General features: G+C 39.2%; 1 protein-coding gene across 2 annotated transcripts in view; it reads right to left on the reverse strand.

Moving 5' to 3' along the window:
* Positions 1-18,093, reverse strand: part of RASGRP3 (RAS guanyl releasing protein 3) — a 60,201-nt gene that overhangs the window by 20,679 nt on the left and 21,429 nt on the right. Inside the window, exons 2-10 of one of the 2 annotated variants that reach the window (XM_009471835.2) lie at positions 17,801-17,991; positions 16,266-16,368; positions 15,557-15,619; positions 14,258-14,389; positions 12,827-12,974; positions 10,266-10,439; positions 9,736-9,852; positions 9,154-9,429; positions 3,236-3,313 (exon numbers count right to left, since the gene is read on the reverse strand). In XM_009471835.2, the coding sequence (XP_009470110.1) occupies positions 3,236-3,313; positions 9,154-9,429; positions 9,736-9,852; positions 10,266-10,439; positions 12,827-12,974; positions 14,258-14,389; positions 15,557-15,619; positions 16,266-16,368; positions 17,801-17,870 (1,161 nt within the window). In that variant the 5' untranslated portion in view covers positions 17,871-17,991. Of the gene's footprint in view, positions 1-3,235; positions 3,314-9,153; positions 9,430-9,735; positions 9,853-10,265; positions 10,440-12,826; positions 12,975-14,257; positions 14,390-15,556; positions 16,179-16,265; positions 16,369-17,800; positions 17,992-18,093 lie in introns of those variants that run through there. The other variant, XM_087776968.1, reaches the window with a different exon arrangement.

The following is an 18,093-nucleotide window of genomic DNA, read 5'->3' on the forward strand; positions in this document are numbered from 1 at the left end:
TTCAAGTAGAAAATATAGGACAAACCCGAACACAGTTTCAGGTAAGGCTTCAAAAACCACCAGGCAGCATGAAAAATGCTGCATGGCGTACTGGCCTTCCCCTGCATCTGCCACTGGACAACCGGCAGGCGAAGCAGGGTCAAGCAGAAAAATTTCAGCATGGTTTAGATCGGGAGATGGCCCACAGCCTCAGAAGGTCCCTGTATTAGCTGATGAGCAAGAAATCTGGGTCCTATCTCTCTCCCTATGAGCTGGTGTGAGTTGAGAGGGAGATCATTAAGCCATCTAAAAATTTTAGTTATTATTATGTGTAACAAAGGTATTGTAGACTTTGACATTGAGATGAAAAATGGTCACAAGGTCATACTCTACTATGTTTGGTAGGGAAAAAAAAGAAAGATGTGTTAGTGGGTTGTTTTATTCCCTTGGCTTTTCCTTATTCAGTTGTCAGAATGGCTTTTATCAGTTCCTCAGTGCCTCTTGACTCATCATACAAATCCGCACAGATAAGTTTAAGGAAGGAAAAAAATCCCTGTATCCACAGAATTCAGTTCCAACAGGAAATACAGAGAACCTGGACATCCAGCTCTATATGCCAAAAGCACTTACAGAATGTTTTAATCCTAAAATTATTGTCACCACACAGTGATGGATCAACATGCTGGCAAGTGTTTTTCCTCTAAAAACATGCAGAAATGCAGCAATCTTTTAAAGATGACGTGTTACATGGTAACATGTAACATGCCAGTATTGTGATATTCTTACAGCTATGATCAGAGAAGAAATTTGAAATGTGCCTTCTCTTAAAAAAAATCTTAGACTAAAGGGACTCAAAGCATCAGTCTCAAAGTGTCAGAGTGGTGCTAGACTACCAAGTCCTCACAGAGAGCTTTTAACTCCTGCTGGCCCGAGTGCAAAATGGCAGAAAGAGACTGAATCCACTGGAGCATTCCTCTTTGTTCTGGGCTATTTCATTTGAAGCCTCATTCAATTGTTATGTTTTTTGACAAGCTACAACAAAACTTCATGTTACTGCGCACTAGCCAAAGAGCAACGTCAGTTCCTCCTATTTCACTCATAGACTCATATGAACAATCATGATTTCATTTATGTATTTGAAAGGCATGCTATGAGGAAAGGTACTAACCAGTGTCCGGAGGCTACCTAGCTGAACGTTCAGAACCACTGTACCTGGTCATGCTCTCTGTGATTCAGCCTGTATCTCCTATCTGTTTCACCAGCACAGGGATAATGGCATCGTAGACTGAAAAAGCATTTTCAGATGGATGTAAAAACATCTGTGTATTTTGGCGTTGAAATAAGTTCTACTCAAAAGCAAAAAAATCTATGTAAGTGTGTCTTCAGTGGCATAACTGTACCAGGCAGAGTTGTCTTCTAGCCAACAGCTGTATTAGTAAAAACTCCCAACAAGAAGATAACTAACGGGCAGGGAAAAGCAGGACAGTGTGACAGGGAGATGCTACAGCACAACTGGGGCTCAGTCTTCAGTAATTTTTTAGGCTGCTACACTGACTGAAGAGTCTCCTCCTAGTTTTAGCAGAATGAAAGTCTTGCTCAAGTCCTTGTTGACAGGGGATGCTAATGGATCAGCTCCACTTTTGCCTTGAAAATGACTGCAGCAGCATGAGGCACTTCCTCTGCAGTGCACCTGCGCGGGAGTTGTACCCGTACGACAATAAATCGAGGAACAGTTGGAACGATAGAACTACGCTGTCACGTTGCCTTTGACAAATTTTTCCACATACAAAAGCCGTACAGATTCTTTCCCCTTTAATATAGCTTGTGTGCTTTGGCACTCCATCAAACATAAGTATGCTTCAAATAGTCGGGCTTCTGTCGATGCAGCTGTAGCTTTTTGCCCATCAGGGTGCTGCAACAGCTCGGTGTCACTGGTTATTCATTGATCGTTACACAGAAGTCTCCCACAATTGCTGGGTACTGCTAAAGTTCACAGCATTGTTTATATTGCTTTCGTCCTTCTTAAAGCTCAGGCTTGAGATCAAAGCGGCAACGTGAAAATTTTCTTCATTTACAGTAGTGACCCATTAGTCCTTCCACAGCACAGAGCTGTAACAAATCAGCTTTGCTGGCAGTAATGGGAGCACAAGGGAGCCAGAATGACTGCTATAAATGGGAACTGTTGTGGTCAAATCATACCCAACAAGGATTGGAGACTCAGTAATGAAATTCCATGTGTTCAAACCGAGTTAGTGTTGACGATGGAAATACTCAATAGCTTTCTTAATATTGCTCATCATCCACCATTGAAAGCACACACACATGTAGTCCTCAAACAGGTCTCCAAGAGTGATAAACTATCTTAAAATCCAGAGAAGCCCTATACTTGGAAATTAAGGGGTTCTGCTTCCTTGCTTGCTTTTAACAATACCTCAAAAACGTAAAAAGCACTGCAATGAATCACCTCAGACTACTGGACTCTGCTTTCACACCCTGCTAAGCATTTCCAGACCTGCTTAGTTTCCCAGACTTGCGAGGGCTCAGCCTGAGAGCATCATGTGCTGGATATGACAGGTAACAAGGAAGTTAATGCACTGGTGAAATGCTCAGAGGGAAGAGGAGTTCCCAAACTTTGGCAACAGAAAAGAGAGTAATACTTTAAATGAAATTCCACTACTTATTAGGAGATCTATCTGTATCCTCAGACTTGCAAAACATAATGAAAAATGCATCAATGCAGCATTATCTTAGGTTGCACATACTAAAAAAAAGTAATATCTATTCTGAGGTGTTTAAACTTTGCTTGAGAACCCAAGATACAGCCAATTCTAAAGAAGCAAACAGTTTTTAAAACACTACAGCTAATGCTGTGCCTTACCTAAAACACATCTTTGGACTCAGTGTTGTTTTATATAACTGCATCAGCATCCAGAAAATGAAGTAATGGTCATGCAATAAATAATTGATGTAAACTTACAAAGGATATCTTCACATAAAGCAGAACTATGTTTTCCAGGACTTGCAGAGGTTTTGTTGAAAAATAATTAATAATGGAATCTGGCATGTTTCACTATTTACTTCTCCCAATATACACTAAAACCTATAAAGAGTGACTGTGTTTACTATACAAGCATGCACACTAAAAAGCTTTATGTGAATATGAATAAGGAAACCCATTAACTGTCATTTAAAAATTTAATCAACTGCATGCAGACAAAATAAGCAATATGTCAAAATGCAATAAAAGATGACCTACAGATTTGGAGTTCCTTGGTTCCAGCACCAGCGAGAGCTTGTAGATATCGTCCTCAGTGTGATAAAGGTCCAGGGACAGCTATGTGTAAGAAAGAGGGAAAACCAGTAGTATTTATTAGACTGGGTTGGATATGACAGACTTGTAAGCAGAGATATACCTCCCGCTGGAGCTAAACAAAAAGTTTTGCTACTCAGAGCTCAGGACACACATCAAAGCTACACGCAGCTGCTGGGAAAGCAGCTTTTGACAGAGCTGCAGAACCACCTCTAGGAACCACCTCCTTTCAGGCAGAATTTTGTGCAATGAGTAAGACAGGAGTTGTGTCCTTTCCCAAGATAGGTATACATCCCAGAGCAAACACATGGCTTTAGAGATGTCTGGATATTGCATTATTCATTTTGCCTAGCTGTAACACTCCACTGATTTTTGCACTTCTTAATTTGGTTATGGGCATCAGTGAAAGCCTGAGCATCTTGCAGGTTCCTTCACTCAGCCAGCACGCTGCTGTCACAGGGGAATGTAAGGACCTGTCCTAAAGATAACATAGATCCAGTTACTGCTGTAACAAATATAATTCGTGTACTTAGTTACTCAGCGACTGTATTCTTAGGTTTCTTGGTGGTATAAAATACGCAGAACTCAGTTGGAGCACATGATATTATCAGGTCAGGCTGTGACGGACAGCAGAATTGCTAGTTCAAAAGGTCTTGCCCTGTTTCTACTAAAGAGCACGGTTTTCTCAGCAGGCCAGATGAGCAGGGTGTGGATTTGGGAATGGAAATGCATTAGTATTTACTGAGCAAGTTTGTATCTCCCCCTCCCTGAATTATCTGACCTTATCATAAGCAGCAGTTACAACTTCATTAGGCACAATGTGTAAGCACACAGTGGACAAGGTAGTCTAATACAGAAGTTTCAAATGCTAGCAAAAAAACTACAAGCATGACGGCTATGCAGTTATATAAGCTCTCATTTTATATTTTATTTACAGTTTTGCTGTGACAGATGAAGTGTAATAAGAGTTTTCCTAGGACAACCTTTACAGCGGGTGGCAGTTTCCATTCTAATTTGACTTTCATTGCTGTCCTATTTTTCCAAGCAATCTGGGGGGGATTGAGGAGGGTGGGGGAGTGATCAGAAAGGCATGACTTTTTTTTGTAAGTGGAACTTACTGAACACAAATTAGGGAGGGTGACTTTCAATTTGATTGTTTAGATATTTCTCACTCTCTTCACTAGACTGTACAAACGACTGGGACTTTCCAGGCATTTGCATATAGTCTCAGAACAGGTTAGATAAATAGCTGTTGAGACCTAAAAATAGTGGGGGAAAAATGGCACCAAATAAGTTCTAATGCAGTTAGTATAAATACATTGTAGTCTAGCTGAGGGACTGAGATCCACTTCCAATCCACAGAAAGTGATGAAACATTTACCCACAGGCTTTTATTCACATTGTGAAATAAAAACAATGTGGAAGTACCGCACAGAAGGTAAGGAAATCCCTTAAGCGTCCTTACCAAATGTAAGTTTTCTAATGACGAAAATGTCATTAGAACTATTATTCCTTTCTGGTGCACTGCCAAGCTCGTGCTTAGGTCCTCTTTTACTAATTCTACTTCTTAGCTCCACGTTTTGGATGGCAGGGACTGGTACAGAACTGGGTACAGAGTCAGTGGAGATGGAGCTAGTGGGACCAATAAGGCAGGAAAGGAGGAAGAACGACACGGACTAAGAGCAAGCATGCACTAAGAAGTGAGTCCGCCTTTGTGTAACACGCTCTGGCTCACCAGCAGCTGAGTCCTGGCACATTTACTTCTCTTGTCCATATAACTCAGACTCATTTATACATGACAAGGGAGGACTTGCACCACTAGAGCTGCCTCTCAGCTTTTGCAGTCTCCTATGCAGGTAAACCTGGCATTTGTCTCACTGCCCTCCATACCAGCAAACCTTTGCCTTATTTGTGGCATGTTAATTTCCATGCAAAACATTGGCTTCTTTCAGCTACTTGTTCAAAGCTAAAATTCTGTTAGCTAGAAGATGATTTTTCACGCTGACAATAAAATGGGCGGTGGGGGGAAGCAGACTTCTAAGTTTGTGTGCAAGAGAGAGACCAGCTTTCCAAAATGCTGATCATTCAGCAGCTACCACTGAAGCCAGAGAGACCTCTTGTTCCCCATTCACCCTTTTGGCCTATACACACAAGAGCATCTGAAAAATGTCTGTAAGACCCTTCATTGGATGGCTTGAAGTTTACTACCAAGCCCTCACCCCAGCTTTTAAGCCAAGCTCTCACTTTGTACCTCTTAACACAGTCTCCCCAAACGTCACCATTTCCAAACCACTTGAAAGGTATCAGCTTCCCCAGAGGGAGGACCTCCACCACCAGGGAGGTGGCTCCACCACTGAGGAAAAGCAAAACCAGGGGAAATTCCCACATACCCATGAAATACCCATTTTATCTTTTTGTGCAAGTTGTTGGACTAGCAAACCAGCACCCAGTGATTTACTTGTCAAGCAAGCACAGGCCGGGCTGTTAGCACTTGCTAAGTGTGGTGTAAAAGGCAATACTGCAAGGGATGGAGGCCAGGCAAGAGATTTACACATTGCTTATCAGGACAAAACACCTACTAAAAGCTTGCCTGGATAGAAGCAGCTTAATGGGAAAACAGCAGAAGTGAACAAATAATAGTTGGGTCAGCTGACTCACATGCAAATGAAAAGCACTCTACACATTCATATGTATTTACTAGTTTTGAAAGGGAGTGTCTCTAAATAAGTTAAATATGAGAAAATTTTTTACAGGTTACAGTAGAAATAGCAATAAATAGAATAGTTACTTCTTCAGGGTCTGAAAATTGAGGATGCCTTTGGCAGCAAGGGAGGCTAAACCTGCTAAAAGACTATTTGCACATAGCAAGGTCAACTATTTTTAGTCAGCAGTTCTTGTCAGCTTTGGGCTGCAATCCTAGCTTTTCTTCTCCTCTTTCTCTGATCCCAGCCTATAATTCAAAACAAAAAGATTGACAGAAACATTTCATCTACTATGTATGTTCATTATTGCTGCTTAAGAGACCACTGTAAAAAAACAAAAATTATTGTATTCATATGTATGGATGAGGACAAAACCTACATACTGGAAGAAAAATGAGAATATTCATATTATGATATGTACCAAAATTCTGGTCCAGGAACTTTTTGTAGAAAATTGGTTTTTTCCTTTCCAGGAGTCACTGTCTTAAATCAAAACTCCCACACTATCAAACTTACTTGACCCACAACTACACTTCCAGTGACTACCATGAAGCCAGAATTACCCTGGAAAAGTCTTAGGATACCTACAGCTGTCTATCTAGGATACCCATGGCTGTCACCATCATTACTAAAAGGTACCACCATGGAATCATGCTAACAGGTAAAAATCAAGTTAATTTTAACCTGTGATCAGGTCCGGAAACAACATTGCAGCATGCAGCTTCATTTATTTACGATTAGATTGGCTCAGCTGCAACCAAAGTCAGCAGAGTTATATTAGGAATGAATATATCAGAGCATTGTAAGTGAAAAAGTACCCATCATGTACTCAATTACTTCTCCTGGTAAATGAAATATACTGAATTAAATATGAAAATATAAATAAAATCCCTACCATTTTGCTGAAAACAAACAAAACAAGGAAAATATTTTTTTTTAAAAAAGGAAAGCCAGATAGGCTATATAAACTCAGGTTGATACAATGATGGATATGAACCTGCAAGGTCTTAGAAAAATCTGAAGATTTCTGCTCCTTTTGGAAAGCAGGCTGTCACCCAAAAGAGAGAAGAACAGGTAATGGAAATGTCAGCAGCAGTTCAGCTTCCATCTCTCACTTCATATTGTCTGAATTCTGCCCTTTTGGACTCAGTTTCTTATTGCCCAGTTCCCTAAAGCCTGAGGCTCCACTTCCCCCTACTCACAGCCAAGCTTGTAAGAAATTGTGAACTTTCAGAAATGACCAGGGAGGGAAAGAGTGGCATGAGATAAGAAGACAACTCTCAATCCCTACAAAACCAAAACAAGATAATAAATACCTGCCTTTTTAGTCCAATATTTAAATTAAAGGGGTGTTGTAGTGGGCAACACATGGTTTTTTCTCTTCCCTGCCCCACTAACCAGGATTAGGACTTGTTCCCAGATTGTTCCATACAAGGTGCAACGGGAGAAGGTTTTCCTATTCCCCCAAACTTTCCTGTTGCTCATTACAATGAAGCCACAGGTATATCCACACCAGCTTGGTAGCTCCAAGCTCAGGCTCATATTTGTCAGCCTCCGCATTGTAAAGCTCTGATCAGTCCCAGCATAAATCCATCACAAACTACAACCTCTACTTACTTTCTAGATGTGCATGTTTTTGAGCATTTTCAAGTAAAGCATGAAAAGAAAAAATCCAAGGCTCCTGCCCAATAGCCCTCCAGTTAAGGCATTTACCTAGAATGAGCTAGGTAATGAGAGTCACCTCAAGGCTGTGACCTGACTGAGGAAAAACTGGAATTTGGTTCCCAACTCCCCAGGGAGTGAGGGACAATGTTGAGACATTGTCTGTTCTGGACACAGCTATTCAGAGATAGTCAAATTCTTTCCCTGGCTTTTGATCTATATTTTTTTCTGTCATCTAAAAGAGAAAAAAGAAATTTGGAGAAAAGCATGGTCTTGAGAAGTTCATCCTATCCAACAAAATGAACACTGGAAAAATTCTCAAATTTGTCCTATTTACACACAGATCTTGTTTAGTTCTAAGTTTATTTTAAAAAGAATTCTATTGATTTAAGGAGAGCAAAGATATTATCTTTCAGCCCGCATTAGAGATCTGAAAGACAAAGTTAAATAACAAGAACAGAAACAGCATAAAGTTATTACATATTAAGAGAGTCCTTTACCTTACATGACATGTTTCAGATTACTCTCAAGTGAGCAGGTGACTTTTATTTGCTTGCAACATCTACTGTTTTATAACAAACAACATGCCTTTTTTTCAAGTTTCACAGGTTCTATCTTTAATTCCAAGATACTGGGTTTTGCCCATGACCTGAACAAACTGTGGTGCTGGGTCAAGCACTGCTGCAGTTGAGATCAGTGATAAAATGACTACATTTCAACAGAAACAGGATTTGGTCTGATGGTTGAGGCTCCATGCTTCGGTATGTTTTGAAATAAAGTGTAGTATTATTTACAATGACATTAATTGTCTACATGTCAAAAAGGAGACTGAAAAATTAATTCCTTTTAGCATTGTCAGTTGCATTTTTTTTTTTAAATAAATGTTTTATTCAGTCTTTTTGAAATCTCACTTTCCTTTGGTCTGAAATGGGATGTTCAGATCCTCATCTGTAATTTGCATGTGCAAGTTTCAAACCTCCCCAAATGTAGCCACTGCCAAGGGGGAAGGAATGGGGAAAGAGCAGGGGCTGCAGGGGCTGCTTAACACCATTCAAGAGCATTTTCATTTACTGGACGGGAAGACACACAAAGCACACAAAGCACAGGGCTGTGAGAAGAGAGTGATGCCCAAGTTGGAATTTCACTTGCATGTCCATGTCAACACGTCACCCAATCTTTGCGCAGGAGACAGAAGCCTCAATTCTAAGTAGTCAGAACTTAGTTTTTACTTCTCCTAATGTGAATACAGCCCTCTTTCTGTCATCCTTAAAATAATTAATTGATAACAATCCTGTTGCTGCTTCCAGCCATCACATACTACAGTAATGAAACTTTCGCTTTATTGACACCTCACGTGAACTTGTTTCTGGTTTGTATGCTCTCCCTTTTCTTTTACAAATCTGGGATAACAATGTGCTCTTATCTCTATAGATATGAATATTCCCACTGACATTCAACATCCGAATAACAGAAGTGAACTGAAACATGCTTAATACTTACGGTTAGCAGGTTAATTAAATCCATATTAGGCTCTAAATGATGAGAGGCAGTTTGCAGGGAAACCAGTTCACTCAAGGTGATAGAAAGCTGCTGCATTTTCACTATGTTAACTTTGTTCTCATCTATCCAGTCAGGAAAAATGACATGGACAGCAATCAAGTCTTTCAAATGAACTCCTAAAATAGGAATTTTGAAGCCATCACAGTCAGCAAAAGCCTTGCGGTAGTTGCAGTAGTTTCCATTGGAAGAGACCAGCTCTGTCATTTCATTCCAGTCCTACAAATAGCCAGAGAAGCAAGTCTTTGTGAAAGCAGTTACAGCATTTCCTTAATCTGTTTTAAATGAGTACCACTCGTGTCAGGGCGTTGACAGTGTTAATTTCCTCTCTGGCACAGGCAATCAAACAGAGGATCTTTGTGAACTGATCCTTCTCCACCAAGAGGAATGCAACCAAGGTGCGTTTTAGGATGCCCTGCCATGATCCAAGTACTGTGCTGGTGAGACACCTGCACTGCAGAACCCATCAGACCTCAAAGAGGGGATGTTCCGCTCAATATGTCTGTATTCTGGAGTCCACCATACCTTTGTGACTTCTGAAGAAAGATGAGAATGCGTTTCTTTCAGGCGAGAAATAGAGCTGTGGCTCAGACCTCCCACAACTGCCATCAGTGTGTTAAAGTTCTGGAGGTGAAGGAGCTTCTGCAAGAGGTTGATAATGCATAATTACAAATCAAGGAAATATATGTAGCAGCTATCCAGTGTCACACATGACAAGCTAAAGGAGACAACCTATCACTTGTAAAGCAGAAATCACTAAACCAGGGGACATAACAGAATGGTTTAGCATTTCTCTTTTAATTAGCTTAGCTCCACAAGAAACACACAATAGTGACAGTTGTCAACTAAAATACAACAAAGAAAAATTATTCTATAGTTATGTCTACTACTTAAAAAACGCAGACATACCACACCTGAACAAATAACCTGCAGTGATGTTGAACAGGCTGTTCACTGAGGAAACAGCACGAAGAGCATCCAGTCATTTGTTTACTGCAATCTCTATTTATATTATTCTTTATACCGGAAGAAAAAGACTCACATGCAAGACTTACCTGTGCAACATTGATAAACTTTGTGATTACTTCTGCCCTTTGCTGGGGTGTTGGCTTGCTGAGAACCATGAGCTGTACCCATTTGGAGATACCATTAAATAAAGCAATAGATCTCTCCAAAGTAGGATTGTTCTCCAAGCAGCCATGGATCACATAGCTTTGGTAGTCTGTGAACTAACAGAGGAAAGGCATTTTCAGTAAAATGGTGGACAACTTAAGAACCAAATAGAAACTTTGATATTTTTTTCTTTTTAAAGCTCCCCTTGTTTAAAAAGTGACCAAGACTCAGGGTCAGCAGACCCTGCTGCACATCAGTTCTTTCTCAAAAGGTTGTTGTTGTTGTTGTTGGGGGTTTTTTTGGTTTTGTTTTTTTTAATTTTTTTACTTAAATGTCAACTTAAAACTTTAGTGTTTGTGTGTCAGGTAATACAGGAGCCTGCATGATGAGATGACTACTACTTTCATGGAATTATCTTTCCCATAATTTACTCAACACTTACAACATTTTATTCTGTGTAGTTTTATTTGACATCCTCATGGCATGATACTCTATAGGAATTATCTAGTGCTACAAGCAAGAAGCGTATAAAGAGCTTTCATCCCACTCCAATATCCTGACCAACTCCATTGTTGATGTAAAGAGGGAAATCTTGGCCCCACTGAAATCAATAGCAGCCCTGTCACTCTTCACAGGAGCTTGAACCGCATCCCAAGAAGCTAACTATACACTCATCTTCTTCCTCCTATGTCAAAAAAATTCTGTCGCACAAGGAGCTACTTCTTGCTCCTTTTGATGTTATTGTTCAATCCCTATGTATTTATGGACATGGTTCTACATGGGAGAGCTAGGGCTCCGAAGAACTAGATTTCCCTAAATGTTTGGAAAACATTTTTCAGCTGTGCCTTAAAGACAGATTTTCAGAAGCTTATGACATAACTTTAGCTTGTGTAGGGAGTTGCTTACAATTCCAGCCAACATGGGTTTCTTGGTCTTAGCTGATCAAAAATTGCCTGGTAGAAGACTATACAATGGCATATACTCTTACACAGCAAATGCTCATCTCAGAGCTGTAGATAAATGGTATTTCAGTGTTCAGATACTTTAAAATGTTTTCTGTCATAGTAAACACTGCCCTCCCTTCTCTCCCATATTTTTTTTAAATAGGTAAAACCAAAGACAGCATTCAGACTAATCATCTTCTAAAATTACATAGCTTTGAGATAACAAGTAGTACAAGATTAATTAACTCTAATTGGTTGCAGAGAAACATCTGAGATGATAGCAAAATTCAAGCTGAAGAATTAACAGACAAATTAGAAACAACAAAGAAAAAAGAAAATTCATTGCAGGTCTGAGTTTTCTTTCTAGAATTCCCAAAGGAACTAAGTCTAGTTAGAAATCTATGCCTTTTTTCTTGTCCCTCCCTCCTTCTTTGAGGTTAGCATTGCACAGATCACGGTAGGGTGTTTTCCCATGATTTGAAGTCTAGAGTAACAAACCTTTGAACGTTATTAAATGACGTTAAAAGCAATTCTATTTAGACTGGTCTCAGCTCCTCATTGATCTCTTTTTCCTTCCTCTCTTGAAACAAACAAAAAACCTCATATATTTCTCTTAGTTTTGGGGCTTGATTACTTTCATGCTCCTGAACACTTTAAAAGAAGTCTCATTTTTTGCTGAAGAGAACTTGTCATCTTGAGAACTCACTGCTTTCATTTGCCACCAGATACAGTGGCATTATGTGACCTTTCCATATGGATATTTGCCAGCAGAAATCAGCATTTCTTTTGGCATTTGGGTTACTCATTTGTTTTGCTTTAGCTTCTACTTTCGGTTTCATCCATTTTTGCCTCATGTTCAGGTACAATGCTGTGTGAAAAGAAGCAACCGTGTCTGAATTTTCCTCGGTGCCAATATGGAAGAAGGAGGAAAGAGAAATTGTGTAGTCTCTGTTCTTTGCAGGTTTTCAAGGCTCAACTGCCTAAGTCCCTGAGGAACACAATCTATCTCAGAGCTGACCCTGCTTTGGGCAGAGGTTTGGCCTAGAGGCTTCCTGAGATCCCTTCCAACCTGAATTATGTTCTGATCCTAAGCTGGCAAATGAAAGGACAGTTTCTGAAGAAGCAGTTGGGAGTGAATAGAGACTACAGAAGGACTATATATATTTCAGTCTCTTCAAAAATTATTCATTGCAAAGACTCTGATGTTTCTTGGAAAGTAATTAACTATTTTCCTCAGAGGAAAAAAAAAACCAACCACCTGAAGATTTTGAACAATAATATCTGTTTAATCAATTGCTGCAACGCATGGCTGCAGTAGCTTTTAGCAGCAATTTTTGCCCAGATTTTCTTCACAAAATTAACTTCTGTCACTAAAAGCATCAGTCATGAAAAAGAACAAGGAAGTGCTGGTGCAGCCATGGCTATGTACCTCATGTGAAGGATTATAAAAATTTACTACACTGAAATGTTGAGGGAAAAAAGTCATAAATGTTAAACCAGGTGAACACTCTTTAAGCAGAGCCTCCTAACTGCAAGTGACGAAGTTGTAGACTTCTTACAGAAATTCTCCTAAAAGATTTATGCTCCAGAAAAGTGAGATGTTCAGCTAGCTCAATGGGCTCCAGATGGTCAAACAGCAGGCAGGCTTTTCCTTTCTTGGAAACCCTCTTTCTCTGTGTAACTCTTCTCATCCAGTCATAGGAAGGACTGCAACAGAAAAATAGGTATAATTCTTGATTCTGTTTGGGTATATGTGAGTGTAGCCCACAGTTTGCACACATAATATAAAATTACCAAGAGACAGACCATGAGCTTTCTGATCTGTGACATCTAGCACATAACAAACACTCAGAGTAATACCCGTTCAGGTGCATAACAGAAGACAAGAGTTTCAGAGGCGCTACTGCAAATGATAAATAATAGCATTTCTATCAGAACAAAAGGACTGACGTACTCTTCTCTATGATGCAGTAAGCCAAAATTAAAAAATGCTTTGGAAATAGAAGAAGAACAGGTCACACCAATTCTGATACAGAAGACTTGAATAACATCAAGGATTAATTTTTACTCTGTAAGACCACAGGTCCATGAAATAATGGAACAACAGAAACAGCCAGTCAAACAGCTAACAAAACAGTAAGTGGCTGGACAAAAAGGCAAATAATCTGCTTGCAAGCAGTGGAATAATTCCTACCCATATACAGTAAAAACACTTCAGAAGAGTAGAAAGAGGTTGCTAACAATATTTTAAAATTAAGATTTAAGAGGCAATATTCATGTGATTTCACTGGTACTGTTCTTGCAGGAAGTCTTGCAGCCTCCATTGAGATTAGTAGTGCTGTCCTTCCAGGTTACTATGCCATTTTTAAATAAGGAAAAATCACTAGGTATACGCCATATTTTAAAATAAAATCTACAATACCAGGTGAGATACAAGAGCCTCCTGGTGATGTTTAAAAGGTAACTTTTGTTTCAGCGTATCAAGGAAATAGGAGTGTAACCATTTTGATGCAATAAAACTACATATGTGAATGCTAAAGATTATAGAGCTAAATCACGGAAAAGAAGTACACAGAAAGCCATTAGAAAAAATTAACAGGTTACTGATGAGAGAACAAAAAAGCTTCCCTGAGAAAATGCAAGATTTACACAACATGCTAGTCACTGCATTGCTTGTCATTCTGTATGACAAATTATAGGAAAAAAGTAATAGTAATCATTTAATTGGCACTAGCTTTGTCAGTAAAATTATTTCTTTCCCATTTATGTTAAAAAACTTACATACAGATAAGAATCTTCTCTTTACTGTGACACCACAACTAGAATTTCAAATTTTTAGTAACTTCAAATTTAGAAGACAATATTATCTTTTTGTAACTGCTTTTTTGCTTTCTCAAGATCAAGATGGCCCTTAATATTTTTATATTTTGCACAGAATTAGAATTCTGCTGTTACAGAGACAAAGATGTTGAAGCTCCTAACATCCTTACATGCTGGAGATATCAATGAGATGGATGTGATCTTCATATCCGAGCTGGCTGGCTACTTCTCGAAACTCTTCAGTCAAACGAATCAGCCCAAGATCCAAGTTAAACTCCGCAGGAAATTCCAAAATCCAGTATCTGAAATCCACAGAGATGCCCAGGGATTCAGCTGTAACATTCAGTGGCTGCACATACATACTCACATTTTATTCAATAGGACTTATAAATATTTCAGACCAAATGGCTTTTGGGGAGAGAGGGTGGACTACCCCAACTTGCTGCTGTGATTTTCTGTGACACTGAAGTGGCAAAAGCCACTTTGTCATATAATTTCCTTTGGTTTACTCACCACAGCACAACACAGCAGCTTTCTATTGAAATGCGAAATTAAAGTGATGCCTCGGATGACACATAAAAAAGGCACACACACGTGTCCTGACTCATGCTGCCAGAACACCCAAATGACACTTGCACTTATCCCTTGTGTGAGACACTTATCTGCTCAGACAAGATTTTTCAGTGAAAATGAAAATGCAAATTTGAGTGGCAGTTCTACCACGATAACCATGTAAACGAGATGTCTTCTCTGCTATTTAAGGGGGTATGGAAAAGATTTTATCAGTCCTGCTTTCAATACCTCCCTCCCTTTCTTCACAGTGATACAACTTAGTCCAGAGGCAGAAAGATAAAGCATTTGTGTGAAGGAAGCAGGTTATACCATGTTAGCTGAAAAAGTCACGTTTTCCCTTCCACAGAGAGAGGTTCCTACACAGCCTAACACATGGAAGCTTTCCCATAGAAACAAGGTCAGAGACAGCTGGTGCAAGGAACAGAACATACTCGACCTGTGACAGCTTTGGCATCACTAACACACTTCTGTCATCATAAATTACGTAGGGATTGCATGAGCTGAAGCCGACAGCCCAAAGACAATCTTCCTCTACCACACTAGATTACATCTTGAGGCAAAATGTGTCTCTCCTCTGTGAGGCACTGAACTAGTCTCCCTCTAAGAGATGGCACACTCAAACACCAGGTAAATCATAGGGCAAGTTTTCAATCACCTTTTACGTCAATACAGTTAATTGTTTTAAAGGCTGGATGGCTCAACATAAACAATAGTTTTCAAAGCACAGAAATTCACTCTTCACTATGGACTGGAGATCAAGTTTAAAAAAAAAAAAAAAAGAAAAGAAAAGATTTATATTTCCATGGCTTAGTTTTAATCTTTACAAAAAGAAATTACATTGACAGTATTCACAGAATCACAAAACCAAACTGCTAAAGGACCAGAAGCATGCTTACCTCATGAAATAGCAGATTTTTAATCTGAATTCATTGCAGTTCTCCCCATTGGCATCTCTATACGTAGGCTAGTCAAAGAAAGCTTTGTGTGCCTTCATTCAGTAATGCTGTTTTTATCCAGACAAGACTTTGACACTAGACCAGCTGAACAAAAAACAGTACCAAACTTTTCTTCTAGAAATAACCACAGTAAGCTCTGATATTTCATTCACTTCCACAGCATCTTAGGGGATGCAGACCATTTCCTGGCTGCCACTTTGTTTTTTGCCCTAGCAAAAATGCCTCTATTATACTATCCCAAATATTCTGCTGAATGGTTTCTTGCCAGCTCTGGTTAACCAAATACGATAATACTTCTGATTATTGAAGACTTTAAGAGGTACAAATGACATGTAGGTTCTTCGCTACCAATGAAAGTTCATACTAGTCTAAGGCCAGTTGGCCATTACGCATTTGAAAAGTTATCTCGGCAATATATTTCCACCCATTCAAAGTTAATTCAAGTATGCCTCAGCAAACTTGTACATACGGAAAAAGTCCACAACCAATAGCAGAAAGAAGCTCACAGACTTCTACCTTTTAGGCTGAAAAAATCTCAACCCTAAACCTTGTTTGTCACTAATTAATTGACACATTTTTACATGCAGTCACAGAAACAGTCTGCTTTTGATGTTGTAATGTCAATTTGCAAGTCTTCCTGAAAGGATATGTGGACAGAAGCTTGCCAGCCAGCTCTGTGGAAGGCAGATACCACCGGTGCATTAAAAGAAAAGTTCTTGGCAAATGGCTGGAGCACCGATTTCCTTTGTCATCTGCAAAAGAGAAACAAGTGAGTTAACCACATTATTAATGAAGAGAGAGAAACTTTTATTCTTTAAGTGGAGTCAAAGAGAAAGGCACAAAAGTGGAAATGTTGGGTCATTATAAAATAATCAGTGTAGATAACAGGCCATAGCTAGAAAATGAGGTATGGACAGCACTATGCTAAATGTCATATAAAGAGACTGCCAGCAATCCAAAGAACAAATCCAAAACTAGTCCACCAAAAGGGCAGGGAGATGATTTACGTACAACCACTTACAATATTTCTTTTATTGCAGCTTTATAGCTTTATGCTAACAATTACATTGTTAAAAAAGAGATCTGCCTCAAGGAATTAAATTTGAAAGTAACACCTCACATCCATGCCCAGGGTCCCATCTCCAGCTGCTGTACAGAGCTTTGCATCTTTGCAACATAGCCACTGAAACTACAGAAAGAGTTATTCCCTAGCATGCCGGCTGACCGTCAGTGTTCCTCAACATCTGCAATCTTCGATTATTTCCTGTCTGACACTCTTTTAAAAGACAGTAGTCGATATGCATGTATGAAACAGGAACCACACATGGACTACACTTGTCAAGAGAGTGTGTATACAAGTAAGAGAGGCATGATTTCCAGCAGACAACAAATATATAGGCTCTTCTACCTCTCATTAGGTATTTAGAACAACAGGTTTGATAGTGGTCTACAAACATGGATATATGGGGATGCACTACACTTGGTAACAAGATCTGCCCCTTAATTATTTAATCTCCCTCACCTTTAGATACTTGTTTCTCTCCACAAGGGAAAAAAATCAATACCTCATTCCAGTCAAAAGCTGTCCTGCATTTCAAGAGAATCTAAATGTAGCTTTGTGAATTAAGGCCCCATTTCAAAGCATTTAAGCCCATCCATGAACTCATCTGACTGTAATGTGACATATGTCATGATTAATGGTGTTATGGATCAAGGTCTATTTCATCACTTCTTTCCCTCATCCTGGTACATCACATTTTAATAAGAGTAAAAAGATTACATGAGCCTTAAGTCATATTCTTGCCAATTATTGCATGATGATTCGGAAAACCTTCCAAAAAAATGACTGGTCAGAAATGCAGCTGTGTAACCACTCAAGACAAAGGTCAATGCCAGAAATAACTCCTTGAATAATTCAACTAAATACTTCTGTCGGTGAAGACCAGCATCTTAAAAACCACTATATCCACCATTGTGCATTATCTGTATTAAGAAAATTTAATAACAGTATGCATGTGATTAAAATTCTGGCCTGTGTGATTCTGAGCCAAAATGAAACACGGAAAATTTTACAGAACAGAAATGCTGTTTGCCAGGGAAAGACGGGCTAAATCAGAGAACAGCAGGGGTTATATTATAAGATGAATTTCAAGAACAGCAAAGTAAAATATTGAAAAAGCGTACCAAACATTTCAATACAAGCATTCAAAAGCTCATCTAATGTTGCAGCCTTCCCAAGTGTGTTTGACCCCATTGTCCTTTAATCGTTGTCAAAAAATAAGAGACATTTTCACCAAGCAGAAGGATGCTTCTTCAGCTGCACAGCTTTTTCACTTTATTGTTGGTTGCATTCTTAGCTGGACTTCAAGGAAAATCTGAAGAAAGTAAAAGAAATCATTATTATATGACTACATGGAAGACTTATCAGGATGCAACGTTGACAGTTCAACTCATCTTTTCTATAAACTGTATTTTCC

This window comes from Nipponia nippon, unplaced genomic scaffold (genome assembly GCF_047370975.1).
Source record: "Nipponia nippon isolate SJK-2023a ecotype South Korea unplaced genomic scaffold, ASM4737097v1 scaffold_4, whole genome shotgun sequence".
Taxonomy (NCBI): Eukaryota; Metazoa; Chordata; class Aves; order Pelecaniformes; family Threskiornithidae; genus Nipponia; species Nipponia nippon.